The sequence below is a fragment of the Leopardus geoffroyi genome, chromosome B2 (assembly GCF_018350155.1).
Source record: "Leopardus geoffroyi isolate Oge1 chromosome B2, O.geoffroyi_Oge1_pat1.0, whole genome shotgun sequence".
Lineage (NCBI taxonomy): Eukaryota > Metazoa > Chordata > Mammalia > Carnivora > Felidae > Leopardus > Leopardus geoffroyi.
The window spans coordinates 47,504,702-47,532,466 of NC_059332.1; the positions used below are offsets into that span (position 1 = coordinate 47,504,702).

Genomic DNA, 27,765 nt, shown 5'->3' on the forward strand with positions numbered 1-27,765 from the left:
TTCTTGTTTTGCTGAGAGTTTCATCAGGATTGGATACTAGGTTTCATAAAATGCTTATTCTTTCTTTTAAAGTTTACTTATTTATTTTGAGAGAGAGAGAGAGAGCAGGAGGGAGAGAGAGAATACTAAGAAGCTCCACTCTAGCAGTGCAGAGCCTGATATGGGGCTTGAACCACAAACTGTGAGATCATGACCTGAGCCAAAACCAAGAGTCAGAGCCTTAACCAACTGAGCCACCCAGGCACCTCAGCCTCCTTAACCGTTTTTAGATTTCTTGTGTATGTTTTCTCACCTATAAAATGGGTCTACTTCACCATGTTTTTGTCATCAATATTAAATGAGAATGTATGCAAACTTATAAATGATAAATCTCTCTGAAATATTTTTTTTTCTTGGAAGGCTATCTTTGTATATGCTCTCAGATAATGTTTTCTTTTAACTTATCAACTAAACCTGTAGGGAGATCAAAATATCAAAGAATAAGTAAGAACAGAGCTGATTTCCACTTTTGTTAAAATTTTATAGGCAAATATTTTGGAAATTTTGCACTGTATAATCATTTATCTGGGCTGAGTCTAGCTGGGGTGAACTATGAATACTCAAAAATATTGTGCAAGAATCATTTTTTTATTCTAAAACGTGATTACTTTTGTTTAAAGAGGAGGCCATAAGACAAAGGTACATGTCAATCTTTGAATTTAAACTTTATTCAAGTAAAAATTCATGTAGTAGGAATGACAGTGATGTTATAGTTTTTTTTTTTTGCATGATGTTTCAAGAAACGTACTTCTCCATTCTGATCCCTTTCAGTGACCAAAAGTCTATGATTATACAACTTTCAAAATTCTCAACTTGATTCAATTCATTAAGTTTAAAGTACCAAATTGCTATCAAAGTCCGAAGTTGTCATCATAGACTATGCTGCTTTTGTAAATCACTGTATGAGAGAGATTTCTATAAAGATCCAGGAGAAAAAAAATGCATTACTGTGTGGAACTATATTTGTAACTAACATGCCTAAAATCCCCTGCGATATGTATTAACTAAATGATGCAGCCCTCTTCACTTAGTTTTGCAATGCACACTGGGCATCTCAGTAAATTTTGTTTTCACACAAGCAAGTAGCCTTGCACTTTTCCTGAAGCAATTCATGTCCACAGCCGGCTGTTGTCTTCAAGGAATCACAGTTACTAAGGAGATCTTCATACTCGCAACTATTGGCTGTGACAAAAACAAATTATTTACCTCATTATCATATTCCTTAGTAGCAGCAAAACAATCCACACATTCAAAGTGCATGAGATGGGTAGGAGACTGGACAAAACAAGTCAACATCACTTACACAATGATGGGCTTTTCCTTTCTTAAGGGACATATCAGGTGCCTTAGTCAAGCTCACTGATCAATCTAACACTTTTTTATTTTGAATTTGGTCATGTTTCTAAATGAATTGACCTACTTTTCTCCCTTAGCCAAAAGAGTAAAATGAATATAAATAAATCTCTCTACACCTGCAGTCTAATGTAGGGGCCACTAGTCACATGTAGCTATTGAAATTTAAATTATTCTAAACTAAACTAAAAAATTTAGCCCCTTATTCTTACTAGCCACATTTCAAGTGTTCAAAGGTCACATGTGACTAATGGCTACTTGTAAGACATATGCTGATAGAGAATATTTCCTTCATTTCATACTCTTCAATAGCACTGTTTCAGACTCCAAAGCTTTCTTTCTGGAGAAACAGATATCTATGGGAAGATAAAGATGCAAAACAATGATAATATGCACTCTTTCCTTCTGGTATTTCTTGGATCCTCCCCAAACTCAACAAATTTCAAGCTACTCATCATACTGCTCACAAGGTTGACAATTCTTGGGTATGGTCTCCTTGTACCCCTCCCACAATCTCAGAGAAATGGCTCTCTGACTACTCAGTAATTTAGGCCAAGACTGGATCAGTCAGAACTTCATCTTTCCTACTTCAGACCAGCATTCAACCTGGACAGGTAACAAACCCTGGCTATTCCATTCCTTGTTTTCCAACCCTGTCCAATTATCTCATTCATTTTGTCAGTAATGCAGTAAAGACATCTTTTTTTTTTTTTTTTTTTTTTTTAACCCATAGTTTTCAACAATTTTCTAGCTGGCTTCCATCCAATTGTTTCTACATACTATTGTTAGGAAGCTCTTTATAAAACATGGTTCTGCCCTGTCACTTTTCTGTTTAAAACCTTTCAGTTGAGTGCTTATTGATAACAGGATAAATTCCATGCTTCTTAGCAAATAGCGTTCAGAAGAGTTGTTAATATGTAACCCTTTTTTCTTCATTAGTTGATTTATAGCTTTAATACAATCAATATTATGAATTATACCTATATAATTCAGTCAGTAAGAATGCTAACTAAAGGTGAATGTACTTGAAAGGTAAAAATCTCAACAAATGATATTTATTCAACTCTTATTCATAATAATTTTAATCCAAGCATCCCAACTATAAAGAGCTAACAGCTATTTTTACTTCATTACAACTTTAGAAATCATATATATGATATTTTTTTAAATTCTCTCCTGTTGCAACAATATTTTTGTGGGTCTATGAGTCTGCTACACACAGATTTGATTTTGCTATTAAAAATATGCAGTGAACTACTATCAAAACACAGGGAGAGTAATTATTAAGTTAAATACTGTGATTTCAATTATACTACAGAAAAAAGAGGAAATCAGCATGATGAACTCATTAGCACACAAAAATATAATATTTCATTTGCCTGTCTAGATTGAGCTATAATGTGATCTTACACCCATAGATTTACATTTCAAAATAAGACTTTTGGTATAAAGATACTAACTTTGAGGAAATGAACTATTTACCAGAAATATGTATAGTTAATATTAATGAGCTTTGCATAGTCACAAAAACACATTGATGGTAGATCTTTCATTATCTTACATGTGGTAATATTTTCACTGCAAGTAATGTGTAGGTTACTAAATAAACTGTGTAAAATATTTACATAAACACAGTTTGTTAAGTAACATATTTGTCTTTTTCATAAGGATACTATTTAAATTGGTTCCTTTAGGAGATTTCTTAACCCATAAAAATAAAATAAAACATCAACTGTTTCTTATAATAGCAAGGTAATCACTTCAAACTTACTGCATAGTCCATCCTCACAGTTACCAGGGCAACTGGCACAAGGTGTTCCTTGCTGGTAAGGGGTATTCTTTTTACTCACATTGTTACCGCTGGAATTTAAAATACATAATGTCAAATAACTTCACTTTACAGTTTAGTTTATACTCCCCAAAGCAGTATAAATTACCAAATATGCATGACTATTAAATGCTTTTAGGTATGTTAACAAAACTGAAAAAATATAATTCCCAGTGAGTAATTCAGGTAACATTCAAATTAAGAAAATACTTCACATATTGACCCATGTCCTTGACTATAATTTTTCAATCTGAGCAACTAAATCACATTAATGGGAGTGTAAAGTTTTTAGAGTATATTTCAATGTGGCAACACTTTTCATCTCCCACTAGACATGGTCAAATTTGTTAAGACAGTACACCCAATGTGAGTGCTAGGGAATAGAGCATATCCCCCAAGAGAGACAAAAGAGCCTCTGGGACATAGGGATTATAGTTTGGAAAAGAAAATTTAATATTACAATATCATTTTTATTTGAAACATAATAAAATACCAAATTTCATATACATATATATATATATATATATATATATATATGCACACACACACATACAGACAGACACACATTTTACTTTTAGAATGAGAGTAGTAATATTTAAGTAGTTAGTGGTGTGTGTGCTTGTCAGACAGGGAAGGAAAAGAAGGTTTGTGAATTTCTAGAGGCGGTATGTGAAAGATTTTTATGTTTACTAAAAAGGGAACGTTAATTGAAAAAAAGTTTTGAGAAGCATGAATATCCAGAGTGTAATCACATTATAGTGACTAACTTATAACTCGCTTGTGATCATTACCTATTGGCCATTTAATTCATTTGAAATACAAGGGAGTCCAAATATCAATAGTATCAAGTGGGACAAAGACACAAGGCCATGCATTTGAATCTCAGGCCCTACACAGGATATATCTGAATGTGTGTGAGCCCCTGGAAAAATGTGAACTAGACACAAACATGTTCTGAAAGTGCTCTCACCCCTGCTTTCCCTCATTATTCACTCCAACTCTCACTTCAGATACCTGGCGTCAGACCCTCCTCTCTTATAGCCAGACAGTGAATTTGGATGCATGCTCCTAAGAACTTTTCAATTCTTTCTACTAAACCCTCATAGGTGCTTGCAGGAAGATGGCATTGGAAGTCATACTTCTCAAACGGGAGATCCATATACTTGGGTTATCAACAGTCTCAAAATAAAACCTGAAGGAAGCTTGGTTTTAGGGGTCTCCTGTCCCTGGTGGCAAGGAATTCCAAACATTTAAAGAAATTAAGGTTAACAGATATGCTGAGATTAGATCTTCAGTATATCCACAGAATTTATTCTGGGTAAGTTCAAACATAATCTTTGATGAAAGAACACATTTCCTGCTGCAAGTCAGGACCTTAAAGGATGGTTCATTATGGAGATTTTGTGCAAACTTCTGAAAAACAAGGATTAAGGATGTTCTTCTCTCCTGGACTCTGAAATACATTAAAGATCTCTTGAAAAAACCTTTGAGAGCCAATGAATGAGTCATCTGTGATGGTAATAACATAGGCAGCATTTTAGATAAGCAGGGGTGGGAACATTTTAGCAGAAAGAGCTGAAATCACAATCAGCCATTCCCAGTTTCCCAGTCCATCCCTTGCTTAACCATCAGGCTGCCACCTTCCTAGAGTATGAAGTTAGTGAGAACTAATGACATCAAATCTACAGAAATGCACACTACCCACGCTTTCCCTCATTATAGCTGTGAGCCTAAGGGAAAGGTCATTGAGAGAAAAGATGTCACATTAAGGAAAGAGAGTTTCAGATTTTACACTTGGAATTTAGAATGTGGTCTCTTCTCTGATAACTGAATGTATCACGACTTAAAAGGCATTTCTAAAGATTTATCCCTTTTGGATAGGCCTAGAGGGCATTATGCTAAGTGAAATAAGTTAGACAGAGAAAGACAGATAGCACATGATTCACTTGTATGTGGATTCTAAAAAACAAATCAGGCAAATAAGCAAAAAGCAGAAACAGACCATAGGTACAAGGGGGTGGGGGATGGGTAAAATGGGTAAAGAGGAGTGGGAGGTATGAACTTCCAGTTATGGAATAAATAAGTGATGGGGATAGAAGGTACAGCATAGGGACTATAGTCAGTTGTATTGTAATAGCATGTAATAGCATGGTGACTGATGGTAGCTACACTTGTGAGCATGGCATAAGGTACAGACTTGTCACTATGTTATATACCTAAACCTAATATGACATTGTGGATCAACTATGCATGAATTTTAAAAAATGAAAAAAAATTCCTTCCTTCCCTTTACTGAAATGTGTTTTATATCCCAGTTTGTTTATTCCGTAAGAATTTCAAAATATTAAACTGCACATAGGATTATTGTGTTAAACTCTAAAATATATACTTACGCAGGACAATATTGGCAAACATAGTAGTATTTTAAACTTTCTTGATTGGGACAATAGGCAATTCCACATCCAACGTGGAAAGAGGAGTACCAGACAAGCTACAAATCCAAAAAGGAATATGGGAGAGTACATTAAAGAAGATAGAAAATATTGAAAAAATAATAACAAATGTAAAACTGAAAACATGGTACTATTATAGTTTGTAGCCAAGTACCTTATGGAAATATTTAGTTCAATTATTGAAACAAAGTCACAAATTTTAAAATATTAAATTTTAACTTGCATTCACTATTTTATCCAATCCTAATTTAGAAAAAGTATGGAGTATGCTTTCTTACCAAGAGTTTTGCAAACTATGGGGAAAAAAGACAGCTCTAGATGAAGTACCAGCTAATGCTAGGACTATTCTATCTAGTCAGGCTCTTACCCAAATTAAATATCGGACTTAGTCATAATTTAAAATTTATTTAATTATTTTGAGAGAGAGAGAGAGAGAGAGAGAGAGATAGAGAGAGAGAGAACACACACAAGTGGGGAAGGGGTAGACAGAGGGAAGAGAGAGAATCCCAAGCAGTCTCCACGCTGTCAGCTCAGAGCCCTACATGGGGCTCGATCTCATGAACCTGAACCGAAATCAAGAGTCAGACACTTAACTGACTGAGCCACCTGGCGCCCCAGGGCTTGGTCATAATTTAAAGATGCTTTCTATATTAGAGCATTTGTGGCAAAAGTGTTTTCATTTGTTTCTCTTACCTGGGTGTAATGTCCAACAACTGAACTGGAACTCTTAGGTCCTACACCATAGACAAAATTATTGCGTTCCTCATACCAGTTTTGGATTGCATTTGACCAGGAAGTAGGGTCACTTGACATATAGAGATTCTCACCACATTTTGTACCTAAAGGGAAACATCATTCATGAGGAAGCAATAAACTATGCAATGGCAAAAGCAACCAACTATATGAACACAAGGATGTTGCCTTTCAAACATAGTGCCTATACTTGCTAACTGTTAATACATAATAAAAGGACTTCTGTCCTTATCAGCTATAAAGTTGAATAGAAGACAGATCTGTCTAGCATGCTAAGGCTGGCCTCAACATGTACAACTTTGAGTAGGTTGAGAAGACCGTATGCTTTAAAAATCCTCTGGATTGCCAAAAATGCATTCTTTTTCATGCTAAATTCACATGTGTAATATCTTCTATGCTCTCAGCTTTGTATTGTAAATTTGCAAAAAGCAGTGACCAACTTTTATTCTTTTCCTCTTCTTGTTCACCCTCACCAGAGATTTTTCTTTTTTTTTTTTTTTTTTAATTTTTTTTTTCAACGTTTATTTATTTTTGGGACAGAGAGAGACAGAGCATGAACGGGGGAGGGGCCGAGAGAGAGGGAGACACAGAATCGGAAACAGGCTCCAGGCTCTGAGCCATCAGCCCAGAGCCTGACGCGGGGCTCGAATTCCCGGACCGCGAGATCGTGACCTGGCTGAAGTCGGACGCTTAACCGACTGCGCCACCCAGGCGCCCCCAGAGATTTTTCATATACTGGACTCTGAGTAAATGATTATGATTATGATTATGATTATGATTATGATTATGATTTTGTGTGAACTTGGATAAAAAGATCTAGAAGTGATTTTAAGAGCACCAGTTAAGAGGCAACTGACATCAGGGGGGAATGGAAGTTTTGAAAGTTTTTGGATCCTCCCTTAATCAATGAATCAGAATGTCATAAGGCCAAATCTTCTGAGGAAGATTTGGTAAGAAAAACCTTGCAGGGTGACATCAGCAAGATGGTAGGATAGGAAGCCTGGATTCTCCTTCCCCTAACAAACACACTGATTCAGCAACAATTCCCAAACAAATTGCCCTTGTGAGAATTCCAAAACTAATGGAAAGGCTTCTATACTCTGGAAAAATATGAGCCCAGACTCACTGAAGCCTGTAGGAAAATTGGGACAGCCTCTTGCTAGAATACCTACCCTCAGCACAGTGCCTGCCATATGATCAGGAAGAAATCCCATGTCTCCCAGCTTCTCCCAGGGGAAGGAAAGAATTGATTTATGTGTCCAGCCACCCAACCTTTCCCAAAGAAAACTTCCCAGATGGGTGGCTTCTGTCTTGTTAGTCTTGGAGCTCTGGTAGTCAGGCACAGGCTAGCCACCTGGAGGAGAATGGAGATAGTGTCTGGGGCTGGTAGATACCATATCTCCTCTCCCTGGCTCAGCACAGAGCAAACATATGAAAAATTATAGTTCTCAGTTTCCTCCTTGGGAAACAAAGTCTTGATTGGTGTGTCTAATGCCTGAATTTCTCCAAGGCTGCCCAAAGAACTAACATATGGCTTGGTATTCTTGGAGCTCTGACAGGTTTGGCACAGTCACAGTCTTGCCCCCTGGGGACAATAGAGATGGTGGTTTGGATTGGTAGATGCCATGGCTCCTCTCCCTTTCTCAGAAACAGAGCCTGTTTCTCCCAAAGGTGGGAAAGAGTTGGTCTGGGCATCCAGGGCCACAAATTTTCCAGATGCTGCTCAAAGGACTGACTTCTGACTTGCCTCTCTGAGAATGTTAACAGACCTCACATAACAAGATGTGGGGCTCATGAGAATAAAGATTTGCCATAGCTTCCCTCCTTGTTCAGCATAGAGTGAGGAGATAAAAATCGCAAGCTTCTAGCCTCTTCCTGGATAGGGAAAGAGTTGGCTGGAATGCCCAAAGATCCTTTGTTTTCAGGGGCCTGCCTGAGGAATTGACTATGGATCTTTTCTGACCACAATTTGAATAGACATTCTCCAAAGATATACAAATGACCAACAGGTATATGAAAAGGTGCTCAATGTTGCTAATGATCAGGGAAATGCAAATCAAAATAATGAGATATCACCTTATATCGGTAAGGATGTTTATGACGGGTGGAGAAAGGGCAATGAGTGAAGAATGTGGAGAAATTGGAATGGTGTACACTTTTGGTGGAAATAAAAATGGTATAGGTGCTATGGAAAAAAGTACAGGGGTTCTTCAAAAAGTTAAAACTAGAATTACCAAATGATCCAGTAATACCACTTCGGAGTACTTATCCAAAATAACTGGAATCAGGTTCTTAAAGAGATATTAGCATTCTCATGTTCATTGCAGCACCATTCACAATAGCCACCATGTGGAAACAACCTAAAATCCATGGACAGATGAATGGATGAACAAAAAGACACATATACATACAATGGATGACACTCATCCTTACAAAGGAAGGAAATTCTACATTTGGGTGAGACAATATGGATGAATCTTGAAAATGTTAACTGAAATAAGCCAGTCATAGACAGACAACTACTACATGATTCCATTTACAAGAAGTACCTAAAATAGTCAAATTCATAGAATCAAAGAGTAGAATACTGGTAGCCAGGGATGGGGGAAAGGAGAAATGAGAAGTCACCAATCAATGGGCATAAAGTTTCAGATAAATAAGATGAATAATTTCAGATGAATAAATTCTTCTATGCAACATTTTACCTAGACAACAATATTGTATAGTACATTTAACTATTTGCTAAAGGTGTAGGTCTCATGTTAAGTATTCTTACCATTATAAAATTAAGAGAGAAAGAAGTGTCTTGCTGCCCAGAAATTTTCTCTATCTTTCCTTTTTTTTACATTTTTTTTACATTTTTACTTATTTTTGAGAGACAGAGAGAGACAGAGCACAAGTGGGGGAGGGGCAGAGAGAGAACGAGACACAGGATCCGAAGCAGGCTCCAGGCTCTGAGGTGTCATCACAGAGCCTGACACGGGGGTCGAAGTCACTAACAGTGAGATCATGACCTGAGCCGAAGTCGGATGCTTAACCGACTGAGCCACCCAGGTGCCCCTTCTCTATCTTTTCAAGATCTCAAATAATATTTACATTTTGGTAGCTTGAAATATAAGGTCTACATACTGCTTAAAGCGAGTATAAGATATTCTTGGCTATCACCTTCAATATGGAAAAAATAAACTAAGACTCTAACCATGTAGATTTGCATCATTAAGACCATTTGTTTTCATCTTCTACTGAAAACCATCATTCTCTTCATAATTTTTAACAGATTAGCATCAACAATATAAGCGATAATTATAATGAAAATACAGGTAAAAATTCATTACTTTCAAACTGAGTTGCCTAAATGTATTATGTTTGATAATGTAAATCATTATTTCATGTAAGATTTATGCATAAAAGTATTTTTCTTTCATAGTTTTTATAAACCTTGATAAGATATTGTATAGTTTTTGAGTATATTATCTATGCAAATAAGCCCACAGTCCATACAAAGTAGTTAGCAAAACTTGAAAACTTAATCAATATATGCAAAGTATTCATCATGATTTTAAAAGCTTTAAGTATTTTCAGAGTAAAATTCAGGGAAAAAAATAACAATTTAGTATATTTTATAAATATAAAAGAAGAGATATCAAAATGCCAAACACTTACACAATATCACAAAAAGGGCAGTGGATTAGAAATCAATAAGCCTGGCTGTACAACTTCAGAATGTGCTCTTAGGTCATTTCTCCCATGTCCCTAATCTTTAAAGTTAGAGAAATGATGACTGTTGACTGTTGACTCATGAGCTAGTTGAGAGGAACAAATGAAGTGTTGCTTCAGAAATTATTTGCATAATATAAAAAATCAAAAGCACAAAATGGTACTTATAAGGATGTCTCCCTATACAGATACTTTGATTTTAAGAAGAGCAGTATAAGCAACATTTATTTACTAGATCTTCTTACAAGGTCCCAGAATGTTCCATTCTATTTGATGTTCCATAATATTTTGCAATATTCTTTTATTTGTTCACTTATTTAACAGATATTTGCTCATTTACGTACTGGTTTTTCGGTCTTCTGCATTGCTGTGTTCTAAAGTACACTTGTTTGCCCATTTTTGGGCATTTGCTGCTGTTTCTCTGTTCCATTCCTAAATGTCACAAGAAAAAAATACACTTAGAGGTTCAACTCCAAAGAAGCATATGCTTTATAACATACTTGGTCGGTTGATTTGCACTACTTTAAACTTCTCTAGGTATATTATCTAATTGTCAGTGGTATCAGAAGACCTGTTTGTTAGGTGTGTGTGTGTGTGTGTGTGTGTGCGTGCGTGTGTGTATCCGCTCCAGTGCCAATTTCTACATGAAAAGAAGTTCATAAATGAAGTGTCTACTGAGAGAAATATCTAATAAAATAATATCTGGCAATTTATGATTGTACAGGAACCACACATAGGATTTTTAGTAATAAGGCTACTCTAAATACTCAACATGTGAAGTCTTGAATTATATTTCCTTAGTAATGAATAGGCCTAGATTGTTCCCAATTTCAGTCATAGCCCATTACATTCAAATGGGAGATATCTAGCTTTTTTGGACTATTCCCTGGAAAGCGGCTGTTATCTACCCTAAATGGCACTGATTTTGAAGGAAAGGGGACTCCTAGGGGTTGCCTGGCTGGCTCAGTTGGTAGAGCATATGACTCTTGATCTTGGAGTCCTGAGTTTGAGCCCCACATGGGCATAGAGATTACTTACAAAAAATAAAATATATGAGAGAAAGGGGACTCCATTATCTTAGACTAAAGTGGATAGTGAACAAAATGGCTTCACATTTGATGTCTGAAGATTTGGCTTCTAATTTTTGCCCTTCCCAGCTTAATAAGCCCTATAACGTTGACAAATCATTTAACCATTACAAAGGAAAATTAACTTCTATTTTGCTCATAGTGCAGTTCAAATTAAATAGCAAAACAGACATAAAACTTTGTAAGTCACAAGGTTCTTAAGAAATGCCAGTACCAGCTCCCTGCTCTTACCACCACTGATTCATACCACTAGGCTTTATCACTGCTTCTTACCATCTTCAGCATGTTGCTGGCAGGTGGAGAAACTGATTTCCTTAATTCATTATGTTTATTTACAATCTCTTTTTGGATTTGAGTTTGAGTGGTTAACAAAGCAGTAAAGGATGGATCCTAAAGAGAAATAAAATTAAGGTTATCTTTTTAACATTTGTTAAAATTGCGTATGGTGGGGGCTAAGTTAATTTGAAGGAACAAAGATCACTTTAAAGAGCATTCAGTTCAGGCTCATAGTAGTTGTTAAGAATTGCCAATGGACCTGAGCCAAAGCTATGACAAATAGAAAAGAAGTAACTTGAAGCTTCAAGAATGAGAATAAAATTCATGGCATGATAACTTAAAATCTCCTCTGAGGCTACAGATGCCAATTTCTAGTTTCAAGGAACTCTTAATGTGCTTTTTCTCCTTTAATGGTCCTTCCCAATCCTTTGTTATATCTCTGGTCATTTCCTGGTCTTCATTTACAAAATTATTTAAAAGAGAGATATATTTTGCTCTTTTGAATCACTAAATGTTTGCTAATAAGATTCTTTACATACCTTCTGCCCCATATGGTTTTCTTCACCTTCTCTATAGACATATAGACTTGCTTTTTATAGACATATAAGTGATAATATTTTATAACCACAAAGGCACACAATAGGAACATTAAGACACATTCATTCATATTCAATCAGGCTGCAGCAGATAGGATAAGGGTGGAGCTCAAGGTTCATCTTGGAGTTTAAAGGAATCTTAAAATCTGTGTTACGGAATGCCAAATGAGTTTTGACCCAGTGTCAGGATTCTCTGGTCTGATGAGTTCTAGTCCTAGCAATCTGTGGTCCTTGGATGTCCTCTTATAAGAGAAGGGTTAAAGAAAGGTGGGGAAACAGCAATGACCAGAGCTTCTCACATTCAGAGATTTTCTGATCAAGAGATAGACACTTTATATGGACACATACCCTCTAATCATTGAAAAGGATGATGGATTTTGTTCTTGGGATTATTTAAGCAAAGTAGCTTATTGTATCTTATTTTTTCAATTTACATCCAAGTTAGTTAGCATATAGTGCAACAATAATTTCAGGGGTAGATTCCTTAATTCCCCTTACCCATTTAGCCTATCCCCCCTCCCATAACCCCTCCAGTAACCCTCTGTTTGTTCTCCATATTTAAGTCTCTTATGTTTTGTCTCCCTCCCTGTTTTTATATTATTTTTTCTTCCCTTCCCTTGTGTTCATCTGTTCTGTGTCTTAAAGTCCTCATATGAGTGAGGTCATATGATATTTGTCTTTCTATGACTAATTTTGTTTAGCATAATACCCTCTAGTTCTATCCACGTAGTTGCAAATGGCAAGATTTCATTCTTTTTGATTGCTGAGTAATACTCCATTGTATATATACACCACATCTTCAAAGTAGCTTATTCTAATTGTAAGAGTTGAGTTCAAGAGTAGGGCTCTCACATACCAAGTCTATGAGCATGAATAACAAAGCAAAACAAACACCAAGACCTTTAGAGGTTGTACATTTTAAAACATTTTTTTTTAACGTTTATTCATTTTTTGATAGAGAGAGACAGAGCACGAGTGGGGAGGGGCAGAGAAAGAGGGAGACACAGAATCCAAAGCAGGCTCCAGGCTCTGAACTGACAGCACAGAGCCCAATGTGGGGCTTGAACTCACGGACCGTGAGATCATGACCTGAGCCGAAGTTGGACGCTCAACCGACTGAGCCACCCAGGTGCCCCAAGAGGTTGTACATTTTTTTAATGTAAAAAATTGGTATATTTTTACCATATAGTAATGATGAAAATTAAACATGGTGATACATGAAGTTGTGTTAATTTAGGGTTATGGTATTGTTAATTTCTTTTTGAGGTCACACTGATATGAATTTTAAAAAGTAAATAAGAAAAGATCTTGTGGGGAGAAGACTATCATTTACTTTTTAAATCATAGACCATGGGTCCATTAGAAAAACAATTCAAGCATAATATGTAATTTTAACTTTTTGGTGGTCACATTTAAAAAAAGTAAAATAAGAAGCAGTTAATATTAATTTCTTTTATATATTTTTTTATATCTTATTCACCATGCTAAATGTACTCTTTAAATGTTTATTTATTTATTTATTTATTTATTTATTTATTTATTTATTTAGAACATGCAAACAGGGGGAGGGGAGAGAGAGAGGGAGAGAGAGAATTCGAAGCAAGTTTTGCATTGTCAGCATTGAGCCCAAAGGGGAGCTTTATCTCACAAACTGGGATCATGACCTGAGCTGAAATCAAGCGTCAGATGCTTAACTGACTAAACCACCCAACTGCCCCAATAAGTGTACTCTTTAATCCCCATCACCTATTTTCCTCATTTCCTCACCCACCTCCCCTCTGGTAACCATCTGTTCTGTATAGTTAAGAGTCTGTTTCTTGGTTTCTCTCTCTCTCTCTTGCTTGCTCACTCTTTTTTCCTTTGTTCATTTGTTTTGTTTCTTAAATTCCACGTGAGTGAAATCATATGGTATTTGTCTTTCTCCGACTGACTTATTTCACTTAGCATTATACTCCCTAGATCTATCCCTGTTACTGCAAATGGTAAAATTTAATTCTTTTTTTTTTATGGCTGAATATATATATATATACACACACACACACACACATATATATATACATATATATATATATATATATATATATATGTATGTATATATATATATATGCCACATCTTCTTTATCCATTCATTTATCAGTGGACACTTGGGCTGCTTTCATAGTTTGACTATTGTAAATAATGATATATGCAGGGGTGCATATATATTTTCTAATTAGTGTTTTCATATTCTATGGGTAAATATCCAGTAGTGAAATTACTGAGTCACATGGTAATTCTAATCTTTTGGAAACCTCCATACCGTTTTCCACAGTGTCTGCACCAGTTTGCATTCACGCCAACAGTACACAAGGGTTCCTTTTTCTCAAAAACCTCTCCAACACTTGTTTCTTGTGTTTTTTTATTTTAGCCATTCTGACTGGTGTCAGGTGGTATCTCATTGCAGCCTTGATTTGCATTTCTCTGATGATGAGTGATGTTGAACATCTTCTCATGTGTCTGTTGACCATTGGTATGTCTTTTTTATAGACATGTCTGTTCATGTCTTCTGTCCATTTAAAAAAATTTTTTTAATGTTTATTTTTTGAGACAGAGAGAAACTGTGTATGAATGAGGGAGGGGCAGAGAGAGAAGGAGATGCAGGATCAGAAGCAGGCTCCAGGCTTTGAGCTGTCAGCACAGAGCCTGATGCAAGGCTTGAACCCACAAACTGAGAGATCATGCCCTGAGCCAAAGTTGGACACTTAACTGACTGCACCACCCAAGCACTCCTCTTCTGTCCATTTTCAATTGGATTATTATTAAAAAAATTTTTTTAAACATTTATTTATTTTTGAGTGTGAGAGACACAGAGTGTGAGTTGGGGAGGGGCAGTGAGGGAGACGCAGAATCTGAAGCAGACTCCAGGCTCTGAGCTGTCAGCACAGAACCGGAGACGGGACTCAAACTCAAAGACAGTGAGATCAGGACCTGAGCTGAAGTCAGATGCTTAACCAACTGAGTCACCCAGGCGCCCCTGGATTGTTTTTGGCATGTTGAGTTGTATCAGTTCTTTATATATTTTGGATACTAAGCCTTTATCAGGTATGTCATTTGCAAATGTCTTCTCCCATTCTCTAGGCTGCCTTTTAGTTGTGTTGATTCCTTCACTGTTCAGAAGCTTTTTGTTTTGATGTAGTCCCAATAGTTTATTTTTGCTTTTACTTTCTTTGCCTCAGGAGACAGATCTAGAAAAGTGTCCCTACAGCTGATGTCAGAGGCATTACCTCCTGTGCTCTCTTGTAGTATTTTTATGGTTTCAGGTGTCACATTTGGGTCCTTAATCCATTTTGAGTTTATAATTTTGTGTATGGTGAAAGAAAGTGGCCCAGTTTCATACTTTTTCATGTGACTGTCCAGTTTTCCCAACAACAGTTGTTGAAGAGACTGTCTTCTTCCCATTGTATATTCATTCCTCCTTTGTTGAAAATTAATTGACCATCAGTTGTAGGTTTATTGCTGGGTTTTCTGTTCTATTCTGTTGATCAATGTGTCTATTGTTATGCCAGTACCATACTGTTTTAATTACTACAGCTTTGTAATGTAACTTGAAGTCTGAAATTGTGATACCTCCAGTTTTGCTTTTCTTTTTCAAGATTGCTTGGCTATTTGAGGTCTTTTGTGGTTCCATACAAGTTTTAGGGGCCTTGTTCTAGCTCTGTGAAAAATGCTGTTGGTGTTTTGATAGGGCTTGCATGAAATCTGTGGATTGCTTTGGGTAATATAGACATTTTAATAATATTTGTTCTTCCAACCCATGAGCATGGAATGTCTTTCCATTTGTTAGTGTCCTCTTGAATTTCTTTCATCAGCATTTTATAGTTTTCAGAGTATGGGTCTTTCATGTCTTTGGCTAAGTTTATTCCTAAATATTTTATTGTTTTTGGTGCAACTGTAAATGAGATTGTTTTTTCAATTTCACGTTCTGATGCTTCATTATTAATGTATAGGAATGCAACAGATTTCTGTATAGTTGATTTTGTATCTTGTGACTTTCCTGAATTGACCTATCAGTTCTAGCAGTTTTTTGGTGGAGTCTTTCAGGTTTTCTATATATAGTATTCTGTCATGTGCAAATAGTGAGAGTTTTACTTCTTCCTTACCAATTTGGATGCCTTTCATTTCTTTATGTTGTCTAATTTCTGTGGTGAGGACTTGCACTACTATGTGGAATAAAAAGTGGTGATAGAGGGCATTCTTATCTTATTCCTGACCTAAAGGGAAAAGCTCTCATTTTTTCACCATTGAGTATGATGTTGCTGTGAGTTTTCACATAAGGCCTTTATTATCTTGTGTTCTCTCCAGACCTACTTTCCAAAGGTTTTTTATCATGAAAGGATGTTGTACTTCGTCAAATATTTTTTTAGAATTATTGAAATTATTGTATATTTTTTATCCTTTCTCTTAATCACATGATGATTCACATTGATTGTTTTGCAAATATTGAACCACACTTGCATCCTGGAAATAAATGCTACTTTATTGTGGTGTATGGTTTTTTAATGTATTCACATTATTTTAAATAATAAATTTTATTTGTAATGAGTTGACTAGAAGTCTACAAAAATTGTATGTCTACGTCCTAATCCCCAGATTCTGTCCATGTGACCTTATCTAGATAAGAGTCTTTGTAGATATAATTAAGTTTAGGATCTCAATATTAAATCATCCTGGATTATTCAAGATTATTATTATTCAAGTAGGGTCTAAATCGAATGACAAGTACCCTTATAAGAGACACAGAAAGGAGAAGGGAAGGTAGAGAGTAAGTGATATAGCCACAAGCCTAGTAATCCCAGTGACTGGTGGAAGCCACCTGAAGCTAAAAGAAAAACAGACAACAGATTTCCTTCTCGATCCTCCAGAGGGAGTGTGGCCCTGCCGACATCTAAATTTTAAGCTTCTGGTCTCCAGAACTGTGACAGAATAAATTTCTGTTGTTCTAAGCCACATAGCTTGCATTTATTTCTTACAACAGCCCTTAGACCTAATACATTATTTAATTATCTAAAATATAATTCCATCGAGTATTGAATATCTAAGTTAGTTATTGAATATATTCTCTCCCCCTCCTCCTCCTCCTCCTTCTTTTTCAGTACTACATCTTTAAAATCTAGTATGTATTTTATACTTACAGTATATCTTGTTTTGGACAAGCCACATTGTGTTCATTAACCACATATGACTAGTGGCTGCTGTATTGGAGAGCTCAGCCTTAGAATGTCATCTAGATAATTGCGTTAAGGGATCTGAGCTACCAATCAGTACTTTGTGATGTCCACTCTTGCCCCTTCTACTCTCAAAGGACCTAGCCATCCCGAAAGATACCTGGATAGCTTTAAAAAGATTTTACAATTTAACTTTACCTTTGCTTCTGTGGGTAAAGATGGAAGCAGCACAGCAGCCAGAAACAACACTATCGGGAATACAGCCATTGCTGGAAAGTAAATCAAAGAGAGCAAAGTTCTGCATTAAAATATGTAGTACATAGACCTCTGACTATGAGGAAAAAAACAATGTAATGATCTTGGCTATTTTAATGGAACTGTAATTCCCAAATTCATAAGAAATGTAACAAGATTTCATCTGGTGCAAGCAGAATCATAGTGGAATCAACTTTGTCACTGATAGGGACAATAAAAAATAAATTTAAACACTTGTCTGATGCTCTTGAAGTATACCTATAAAGGTTAGGAATACATCACGATGTTTCTGCTCAGCTCTATTGCTCCATTAAAATCCATTAAAAATATGGAAAACCAGATTTCTTCAGAGTTGATACTGTATTGATTAATAATCCCAATCTTTGGGGAAAGCTTATTTTCAATGTGCACCATCTCTTGGTGTTCTATAAAAACCAGAACTGTTAGTTCTTTTATTGACATATGACTTTAATCAAGATTCCAAGATTATTATTATACAGAAATAAATGTACACTTTATTAGTGGTTATTTCCCCAGCAGAGGGATTAGAAATTATTTTGATTTTATTCCTTATACTTGTCTATATCTCAAATTTTCCTATATAAAAAAATAAAATACAAATAATATATTGAAAATCTAGCCTGTCCAAATTTGCTGAACTCATGATTTGGTATAAAAGTTGTTTAATATATTCACTAACTTTTTAAAAGGCATTCAACATTGGGTGGCCCATGTTGTCCTTTCTCAGTATGTCAAAAAAAATTCTTGGTCCTTTAGGCAAAGCAACAAACCCACTAAGCTTAAATAAGCACTGGTCTTCTGGCAGTTAGTCATATAAATTACTAACTTTGTAAACTAAGGGAATGCTACATTGATTTGTGTTCTTCATGTGAGATTGGTACTCCCAAATTCTTGAAGAGAAAGAAAACTCTGAACAATTTATCTGTGGTACTTCTCAGGACTTATTGATGGGTAAATAGTAGACAACTGATACCTGTTCGCTGCATTCCCTTTATCCTCAATAATGTGCTCACAAAAAGGAGAGGAGTGAACATTTATTGACAGTGCAATGCAAAACTTGATGTTTAATTTCACTATCATACCTTGGTGAGTATGACTATATTTTAAGATGAAGAAATTAAAGATTAAGCTAATTTATCTATGCCAATGGTAAGTTCTTAAGTAACTTCAGAAATTAGCCTTCAACCAAGTAAGGTCAAAGCCAATGCACATTGACAGGAACATTGTTTTCACCTGAGAAAAGCAATCATTTTGTAGCACACTGGAGGCACTCATCCCTATTTTAACAATACCTGTATTAATACATGACAATACATGTTCATAGCAAAAATTATCAATATGGAAGTACATAATATATGCAATTTGCCATATTTACATTTCTTCTAGTTAAGATGGTTCCAGAATAATTGTTTTGAAGTCAAACACGAGAATTCTATTATCTATTTTAAGCTGAAGTGTAAAGAATTAATTTGAGTTTCAACTTGATAAAATGAGTAAAGAGTAAAATTAACTTGATTCTCTTAGTAAAAATTTATCCATAACGTTTTGAAAATCATAGATAAACGTATTAAATATATTATTTTTACCACTGGAAAAACAAAGATGACTGACACATAAATGTTCACATTAAAATAAATGAGTTATCACTTACTGTTGGTTCTCAGAGCAGGATGAAGTATTTGCTTTATCTGTAGAAAGAAGGGAGGTGGAGAGGACCTTAGAGCACAATACATGTTATATCTATTTATATTTTAGCAAATTCTGGTTGTGCAAGTAAACCTAAATGAATAGATTTCTGAAACAGAATTTTTCACACCTATATATTCAAATTTCATTGCTAGTTGTCTGGCATTGCTTTTGATATTATTTAGTTTCCATACAGCTTTTAACACAAGTTAATACAGCATGCCTTCCCTCCCTAACCAGCCCTGCCCCCTCTTTTAGATGCTGCTTTTTTGACCTAGTATTTTTATAATAACCACTGATGACTGGTTAATCATTGTGAAGATAACCAGCGTCCTACCTTACAGTTGAACTTCTGTGGCTCAGCTTTCTTTTAATTCCCAATTAGCAACTTTCTATGGCTTATTAAACATAGTCTTTAGAAACCATCAGTTCTCAGAAATCCTGAGCGTCAAGGTTCTCTGCTGTAAAATGGGGACTATCACATCAACAGCTTTGGTTTGCAAAGGGTGTGGCACAACATACATAAAGCACCTAACATTGTGTCTGCAATATAATACTCAGTAAATGGAAATTATTAATATTTTTATGATGATCCTTTACAATGTGTGATAGTTTGCTGAGATTGTAAGATCTTTCCATAAATGCATGTTGTTTGACTCAATTTCTAATTTTAGAAGTGTCATAAGATCTGTTTTTACATCTGGGTATCATAGGAAAAAAAATCAGCATAATCTCATCGGAGATTCAAATGTTCAAGGCCCAGGTCTACTAGGAATCTTGTAACTTTAAAAAAAATGTTCTAACATCTGGACTGTTGCATCCTCATCAGCTCATTGATAGATATACACATTAGCTGGGTAATTTTATATAGCTCAATCATTCAATGGGATTATATTAGATGATTCACAATTCCATAATTCAACAGACTATGATGCCACATATTCCTCCCTACCACTCTCCTGTTCCCTCCCCGTCACTTACCCAACCTATAATCATCTTTGTTGCATCAATGAAAGCAATGGCAAAATCCACATTCATACAGAGCTGAAAAGTTGGCTGCCATTTTCCCCCTTGCTACTTACTAATGGAAAAGTACTGTCCCCTTTCTTGCAGGTGTTTTAAGACTGGGATGACATGGTTCTACGGTGTCTGTAGGAAGAGCATGATGTTCAGTTTCATAATCCTAGAATAGGGGAAAAAAGACAATATTTAAAATAAAGATGGAAAGCATAAATAAGTAGTATTAATCATCTCTGTCACAAACCTAAAGCTTAACTGTGTTTAGTATTACTAATATTAGTAATTTTAATTTATTTGATCTTACCCATCAAGAATCCTTCTGAGATCAGATTATATTTTGATATCTTGGTATTTCCTTCAAACAGTAGCAAAGAAGTGGGCCTCTTAAACAAGTTCAATTAACTATTGACTGACTGACTTCCTTGGAATATCACGGTATATTTTCCAGATTCCCAAATCCTTATACACTCTTTGGAAGATAATTTCTATAAGTAGTCACCCGCAGAGTAACCTTTTACTACATGGATTTGGGGTCACACCTACATGTCTTCATGTCTTTTCCTGGAAGCCAGTAGATGACATGTAGTCCAGAAGAGTCAGCAGCCATCATTCTAACTGCCTGCAATATATAGTTCCTAATAACAGTGCATTCAAAACAGAAATAAAAAACTGAAGTTCTTAATTTGACCTCATGAAAGGCCTGATTTACAAATGACTTCAGGCTTCAGCTATGAATCAGAGCATTTCATGTAAATGGAATGATTCATCTTTTAAGACAGGTAAAGAGTTCCAACTGGATAAACATCAAGAGACATGTTGAAAGTCTTCGGTGGATCAGAGATATGCAACAAAACCGAAACTCTGCGTGCATCTGCACTGATCAGCCGATGTGCCCACCAGAGTCCCAGAAGAGGCGCGGAGGACCAGAAGACTCCTCACCGCACAGATCTTTCTCTCTCATCTTCACCCCACCTCCCGGGCCCTGATCATTGCCTTTCCCAGACTGCTGCAAGTCTTACCCTGGCTCCAGAGCCCAGATCTTCCTGCAGGGTGGACGGAGTCAGAGAGAGGCTGCTGCTCGCTGCTTGGACAGCGAGAGTAAGATACTCGTCCAAGCAGGTGTGAGCGAAGAGCTACGTCACGGGCTTTGTGCCCTCAGCGCAGTCGTCAGCTTACTGAATTCCTACAACCGCCTCCCCTCCAATGGCGCGCGGAAAAAATCTTGCACACCTTCCTTTGAGGAAGGGAAATGTCTGCTCCCACAATTGAACCCTAGGAAGAAGATGGAAATAATACCAGGTTTCAAAATGCAAGGGGTGACTGAAAAAGGAGGTGCTCCTTTTCATACAAGAGTTCCTGAATTAACACAGGTCAGCATTTAAAGAGCAGATTGGTAAAGGCCATAGATACTTAAGTTTTCAGTGCAATACCAGTCTGGTACAATAGTGTATTCAGGGTTACATAAAGAGGACCTTTTGCAGGCTTGCTTATAAACAAACCTAGTGTTCAAACTTAGTTTAGTTAAACAAACTTAGTGTTCCTTCCCTTCTTCCCTTCCAAAATGGTTTGTAGTGAAGAAATTCAACAAGAGTAACAGGAACAGGTCTTAGGAAAATGCCCAGAATTCCTGATCCAAGACCGGTGGCTTCAAGTGCAGCAGGCTTATCTGGCCTTGGTTGAAGATGTATTTATTGTCTGTCTTCACAGATGGCAGATGAGTAATAGATGCATTTTCTTCAATGCTTAGTTGTTTTCAAGATTTAAAGGAATGAATGAATTCATCACACCAAGAATACACTTGGTCAAAAGATGATAAACCAAGGATCAATGTACATCACACGTTAGTTCTCTGTACCCCCTGCGAAGAGGCTTGAAATTTCTCATTCCAACCTTTGAGACTATAGCAAACTGCCATGTCTCATAGTGCTGAGTGTCATTTTCCCCTGGCAGTGTTAAAATTCCAAGTGCCCAATGCACAGAAGTTATTTTAACTCTCTTGTACTGCTCTTTTAGTTCAAGTACCACTAACTAAAAACTTCAGAATTTAGAAGTCATCCTAGCCTGATTTACTCTTATGGTTACATTCAATCAAAGTTAACTCCTGACAGTTTGCCCTTCTGAATGTTTACAAAATCCAGCCCCGGATCTATCTTTCTCACTGTTATATTCATGTTTTCATTGTGTCTTGCTTAGATTATTAATTTAACATTTCAATTACTTATATCCACATAGTTGCTACTCATTTATTTATAAATAGAATTGCTTAGTCCATTTGTTTTTTTATTAGTACAACACAATTCATTGTTATCCTATAACAGTCTATAATTTACTGTGAATATCCTATTTTTCATTCTGGGAGACAGCATACCTATAATTATTACCTGTTCCCATTGATGATGTCAAAATGAGAGCAACTTGAGTGTGGTAGTGATAGATATTGTGAGTAAATATGTATTTGAAAAATGGACTGTATCTCTATAGATTATTGCTATATGTCAAGACTAGCATGATACCAGTTACCTGAGTAATAATTTATAAATATTTGTTGAGAAAATAAATATATTGACTTGGCCTAGATTCTTAGGGAATTCAGAGAAGAAGGCACATCATGTCTTTCCTCTAAGACATATAGTACTGTAGGAAAAATACATACACATGAACATTACCAGGCAGTCTGGTTTAGTTCTAAGTAGCTGGAATAGGAAATATCTACAATAATTAGGAATTATGAGCTGATACAATCTGGATAAAAATTAGGTGGTGGAGTGACACTTGAACTTCTTTGAAAAATGTGCATGGCTGGATTAGAAAAAAAAAGTTTAGAACACTTGTTTGGAAGGGCAGAAACAGACAAATCAATGTATCATAAGGTGTATATAAGTCAGAATGATAGGCTGGTGAAAATGTTGGCATAACTTTGTGTAGAAGTCTAACAAGATTCGCTTCTTTATATAACATGGGATGTACTTTCATTGAGTGTTGGGAAATTTTATGATCAAATATTATTTTATAAAAGCTTCAGAATGGAATATTACTCAACCACAAAAAAGGAAAGAAATGTTGCCATTTGCAATGACATGAATGGAGCTAGAGAGTATTATGCTAAGAGAAATAAATCAGAGGAAAAAATACTATATGATTTCACTCATATGTCGAATTTAAGAAAAAAAAAACAAATGAGCACAGGGGAAAAAAAAAAGAGAGGCAAACAAAGAAATGGACTCTCAACTACAGGGAATAGACTGATGGTTACCAAAGGGGAGGTGGGTGGGGGCTGGGTTAAAGAGGTGTTGGGGATGAAGGAGTGAACTTCTTGTGATGAGCACTGTATAATGAATGTATGGGAGTGTTGAATCATTATATTATACACATGAAGCTAATATTACACTGTGTGTTAACTACATAAATTTAGGAATTTAGGAATTTAGTAAATTTAGTAAATTAGGAATTTAAATAAAAACTTTTTTAAAAAGGTACCTAATAACGTTGTGCAGGGTGATTCACAGAGTGGAGAAATTGGTGACAGAAAAAATAAGAAGATGGTGACATTTTCCCATATTAATTTTAGAGCAGTAGAAATAGAACAAATGGTTGGGATGTGAAGAGATTAAAAGAGCAGTGTTGATGATGAATTTGGTATGGAGGGCAAATTCAGAACAGAAGAAACCTTGTAGGTTTTGAGGCACTTGAAAGTACAACTCCACTATTGAAAGGAATAGTACAAGTGCTTCTAAATATTCAAGTAAAATCAAAAGTTAACAGTGTGCTGAGCTCAAAGGAGCAGTGTTGAAAGTGCCTGAGAGCTGGGGGTAGCATCTTGCATGAACTTTGCAGAGAAATCCACTGTAATTCTTACCTTATTCCTTTACATGTAATATACTCTCCTCCCCCTCCACCCTGTAAACAAGTGACCTTGCTAAACTTGCTTATTAGTTCTTACAGCTATTTTATAGATTCCTTTGGCTTTCTACAAAAATCATTTTAATTTGCAAATAAGGACAGTTTCTACCTTTCCTTTCTCTTCGTTTTTTTAAAATTATTATTCACTTAATTTACTTTTTCATCTTGGTCAGTGAACTCTTTAATCCCCATCACCTATTTCACTCATTCTTCACACCCACCTTTCCTCAGCTAACCATCAGTTTGTTCTCCATACTTAAGAGTCTATTTCTTGGTTTGTCTCTCTTTTTTTCCCCTTTGCTCATTTGTTTCATTAAATTCCACATATGAATGAAATCGTATGTTATTTGTCTCTCTCAGACTGACTTATTTTGCTTAGCATTAAGCTCTCTAGCTCTATCCCTGTTGCTGCAAATGGCAAGATTTCATTCTATTTATGGCTGAATAATATTCTGGTGTGTGTGTGTGTGTGTGTGTGTGTGTGTGTGTGTGTGTGTGTGTTTATCACTTCTTTATCCATTCATCTATTAGTGGAAACTTGGGCTGCTTCTATAGTTTGGCTATTGTAAATAATGGTGCAAAAATATAGGGGTGCGTATATATTTTCTAATTAGTGTTTTCATATGCTCTGGGTAAACACCCAGTGATGAAATTACTGGGTCATATGGTAATTCTAATTTTAATTTTTTGGAAACCTCCATACTGTCTTCCACAATGGCTGCACAGGTTTGCATTCCCACAAACAGTGCACAGGGTTCCTTTTTTTTTTTTTTTCCAAAAAACCTCTTCAACACTTGTTGTTTCTTTTGTTTTCTATTTTAGCCATTCTGACAGTTGTGAAGTGATATTTCACTGTAGTTTTGATTTGCATTTCCTTGATGATGAGTGATGTTAAACATCTTTTCACGTGTCTGTTGACCATTGGTATGTCTTCTTTGGAGAAATGTCTGTTCATGTCTTCTGTCCATTTTTAACTGGATTATTTGTTTTTGGCGTGTTGAGTTATAATCAATTCTTTATACATTTTGGATACTAGCCCTTTATCAGATGTGTCATTTGCAAATGTCTTCTCCCATTCTGTATGCTGCCTTTTAGTTGTTGTTTCCTTCATTGTTCAGAAGCTTTTTGTTTTGATATAGTCTCAATAGTTTATTTTTGCATTTACTTCCTTTGCCTCAGGAGACAGATCTGGAAAAGTGTCCCTATAGCTCATGTCAGAGCTCCTGTGCTCTCTTGTAGTATTTTTACGGTTTCAGGTGTCACATTTGGGTCTTTAATCCGTTCTGACTTTATAATTTTGTGTATGGTGAAAGAAAGTGGTCCAGTTTCATTCTTTTCATGTGGCTGTCCAGTTTTCCCAATAACTGTTGTTGAAGAGATTTTTCCCATTGTGTATTCATTCCTCCTTTGTTGAAGATTAATTGACCATCAGTTGTGGGTTTATTGCTGGGTTTGCTGTTCTATTCTGCTGATCAATGTGTCTATTTTTATGCCAGTACCATACTGTTTTAATTACTACAGTTTTGTAATGTAACTTGAAGTCTGAAATTGTGATACCTCCAGTTTTGCTTTTCTTTTTCAAGATTGCTTGGCTATTTGAGGTCTTTTGTGGTTCCATACAAATTTTAGGGGCCTTGTTCTAGCTCTGTGAAAAATGCTGTTGGTATTTTGATAGGGCTTGCACGAAATCTGTGGATTGCTTTGGGTAACATAGACATTTTTTTTTTTTCAATGTTTATTTATTTTTGGGACAGAGAGAGACAGAGCATGAACGGGGGAGGGGCAGAGAGAGAGGGAGACACAGAACTGGAAACAGGCTCCAGGCTCTGAGCCATCAGCCCAGAGCCTGACGCGGGGCTCGAACTCCCGGACCGCGAGATCGTGACCTGGCTGAAGTCGGACGCTTAACCGACTGCGCCACCCAGGCGCCCCTAGACATTTTAATAATATTTGTTCTTCGAACCCATGAGCATGGAATGTCTTTCCATTTATTGGTGTCTTCTTGAATTTCTTTCATCAGTGTTTTATGGTTTTCAGAGTACAGATCTTTCATGTTTTTAGTTTAGGTTATTCCTAAATATTTTATTGTTTTTGGTGCAACTGTAAATGAGGTTGTTTTCTTAATTTCATTTTCTGGTGCTTCATTATTAGTGTATAGGAATGCAACAGATTTTTGTATATTGGTTTTGTATCCAGAGAATTTCTTGAATTGACCTATCAGTTCTAGTAGTTTTCTGGTGGAGTCTTTGTTTTTTTAAATATATTGTATTCTGTCATGTGCAAATAGTGAGAGTTTTACTTCTTCCTTACCAATTTGGATGCCTTTCATTTCTTTATGTTGTCTAATTTCTTTGGCTAGGACTTGCATTACTATGTTGAATAAAAGGATCGAGAATGGACATCCTTGTCTTGTTCCTGACCTAAGGGGAAAAGCTCTGCGTTTTTCCCGAAGGCCTTCATTATGTTGAGGTATATTCCCTCTAGACCTACTTAGGAGAGGTTTTTTATAATGAATGGATGTTGTACTTTGTCAAATGCCTTTTCTGCATCCATGGAAATGATACTTGCCCTCACTGCTGCAGGAACTGAGGTCCAACAAAACACAAGGGTTGGGAGATGTGGTGTTGACAGAGTTTGTGGTGGTCCTCTGGGAGGGGAAGGGGGCACACAATGCTAGGAATGAGACAAGCATGACTGGGAAGGGTGGATCCACTGATACAGGGGGTGGACAAGCTTCGTGCAAGCAAGTTAGGTAAGAGTGTTGGTGCTTATTTCCCACAGGTGGCCATTGTTTATGCTGGGGGGCAGGAGACGGAAATGGCACTTGCCAGGTCCTTTGTTCCTAAAGGGTCTTCCCATGATTTATCTCTCTCCAGGCGGCACTCTGAGATGAACAAATCAGTCTCCCTCCCATCTGCCACCAGTGTTTTTTAAACTGCTGGTTCTGTGCTGTATCTGAATGGGCTGTTTGTTGTGCTCTTTCAGGGCAAGGATTCACCTTCCTCTTGCCCTCTGGGCTCTCCTAGAGACAGAGCCCACTGATTTTTAAAACTGTATGCTCTAAGTCTTGATCCTGGCTGTAAGAATTCACAAAATTCAGCCCCCTTTCAAAGGCAAATGTTACAGGGATTTGTCTTCACTGTTTGTGGGCTCCCCAGTATGAAAGTCTGTTTTTTGCCTTTCTTCATGCCACTGGTTCTCTCCCCACTGTGGATGGCCATGGTCCATTTCACTCCCAAACCGTGTCTTCACCCTTCTTAACTTTTTTTGATGTGGCATCCCCCCTACTTTTAGTTGTGAGGTTTGTTCTGCAGTCTCTGGATCATTTTCTGGGTTATTTACACTGATGTGAATGTTATCTAGTTGTATCTGTGGGACAAGGTGAGCTTAGGGTCCATCTACTCTGCCATCTTCCCCCAAGGTTACATGTAGGTAGTCCAGGGAGAGCAAGATTGGAACCTAGGTCTCTGGACACCTACCCAGTGCCCTTTTCCACTCTGTATGCTTTTATTTTCTTCTTCTTAATTTTACTGCATTGGCAGTTCACTTACAATGTGAACAAAGTGGTGCAAACTG

General features: G+C 36.4%; 2 protein-coding genes across 4 annotated transcripts in view; one reads left to right on the forward strand and one right to left on the reverse strand.

Moving 5' to 3' along the window:
• Positions 1–685: 685 nt before the first annotated feature.
• On the reverse strand, positions 686–21,429 carry LOC123608489 (cysteine-rich secretory protein 2-like). 3 transcript variants are annotated; one of them, XM_045498502.1, is made up of 10 exons: positions 21,309–21,429; positions 20,352–20,452; positions 19,235–19,271; positions 17,506–17,576; positions 11,505–11,621; positions 10,488–10,575; positions 6,367–6,512; positions 5,614–5,711; positions 3,164–3,252; positions 686–1,221 (listed from the first exon to the last, which is right to left on the reverse strand). In XM_045498502.1, the coding sequence occupies exons 4-10, from the start codon at positions 17,572–17,574 to the stop codon at positions 1,094–1,096; spliced, it is 735 nt and encodes a 244-aa protein (XP_045354458.1). In that variant the 5' UTR covers positions 17,575–17,576; positions 19,235–19,271; positions 20,352–20,452; positions 21,309–21,429; the 3' UTR covers positions 686–1,093. The 3 variants fall into 3 exon arrangements, with proteins under 3 accessions (XP_045354458.1, XP_045354459.1, XP_045354460.1); XM_045498503.1 differs by lacking the exon at positions 21,309–21,429 and adding an exon at positions 20,833–20,856; XM_045498504.1 differs by lacking the exon at positions 21,309–21,429 and adding an exon at positions 20,594–20,615.
• The window catches only part of LOC123609897, a 56,847-nt gene continuing 50,184 nt past the window's right edge, over positions 21,103–27,765 (forward strand). Inside the window, exons 1-2 of the mRNA XM_045500911.1 lie at positions 21,103–21,229; positions 21,292–21,659. Of these exons, the coding sequence (XP_045356867.1) occupies positions 21,103–21,229; positions 21,292–21,659 (495 nt within the window). The remainder of the gene's footprint in view (positions 21,230–21,291; positions 21,660–27,765) is intronic.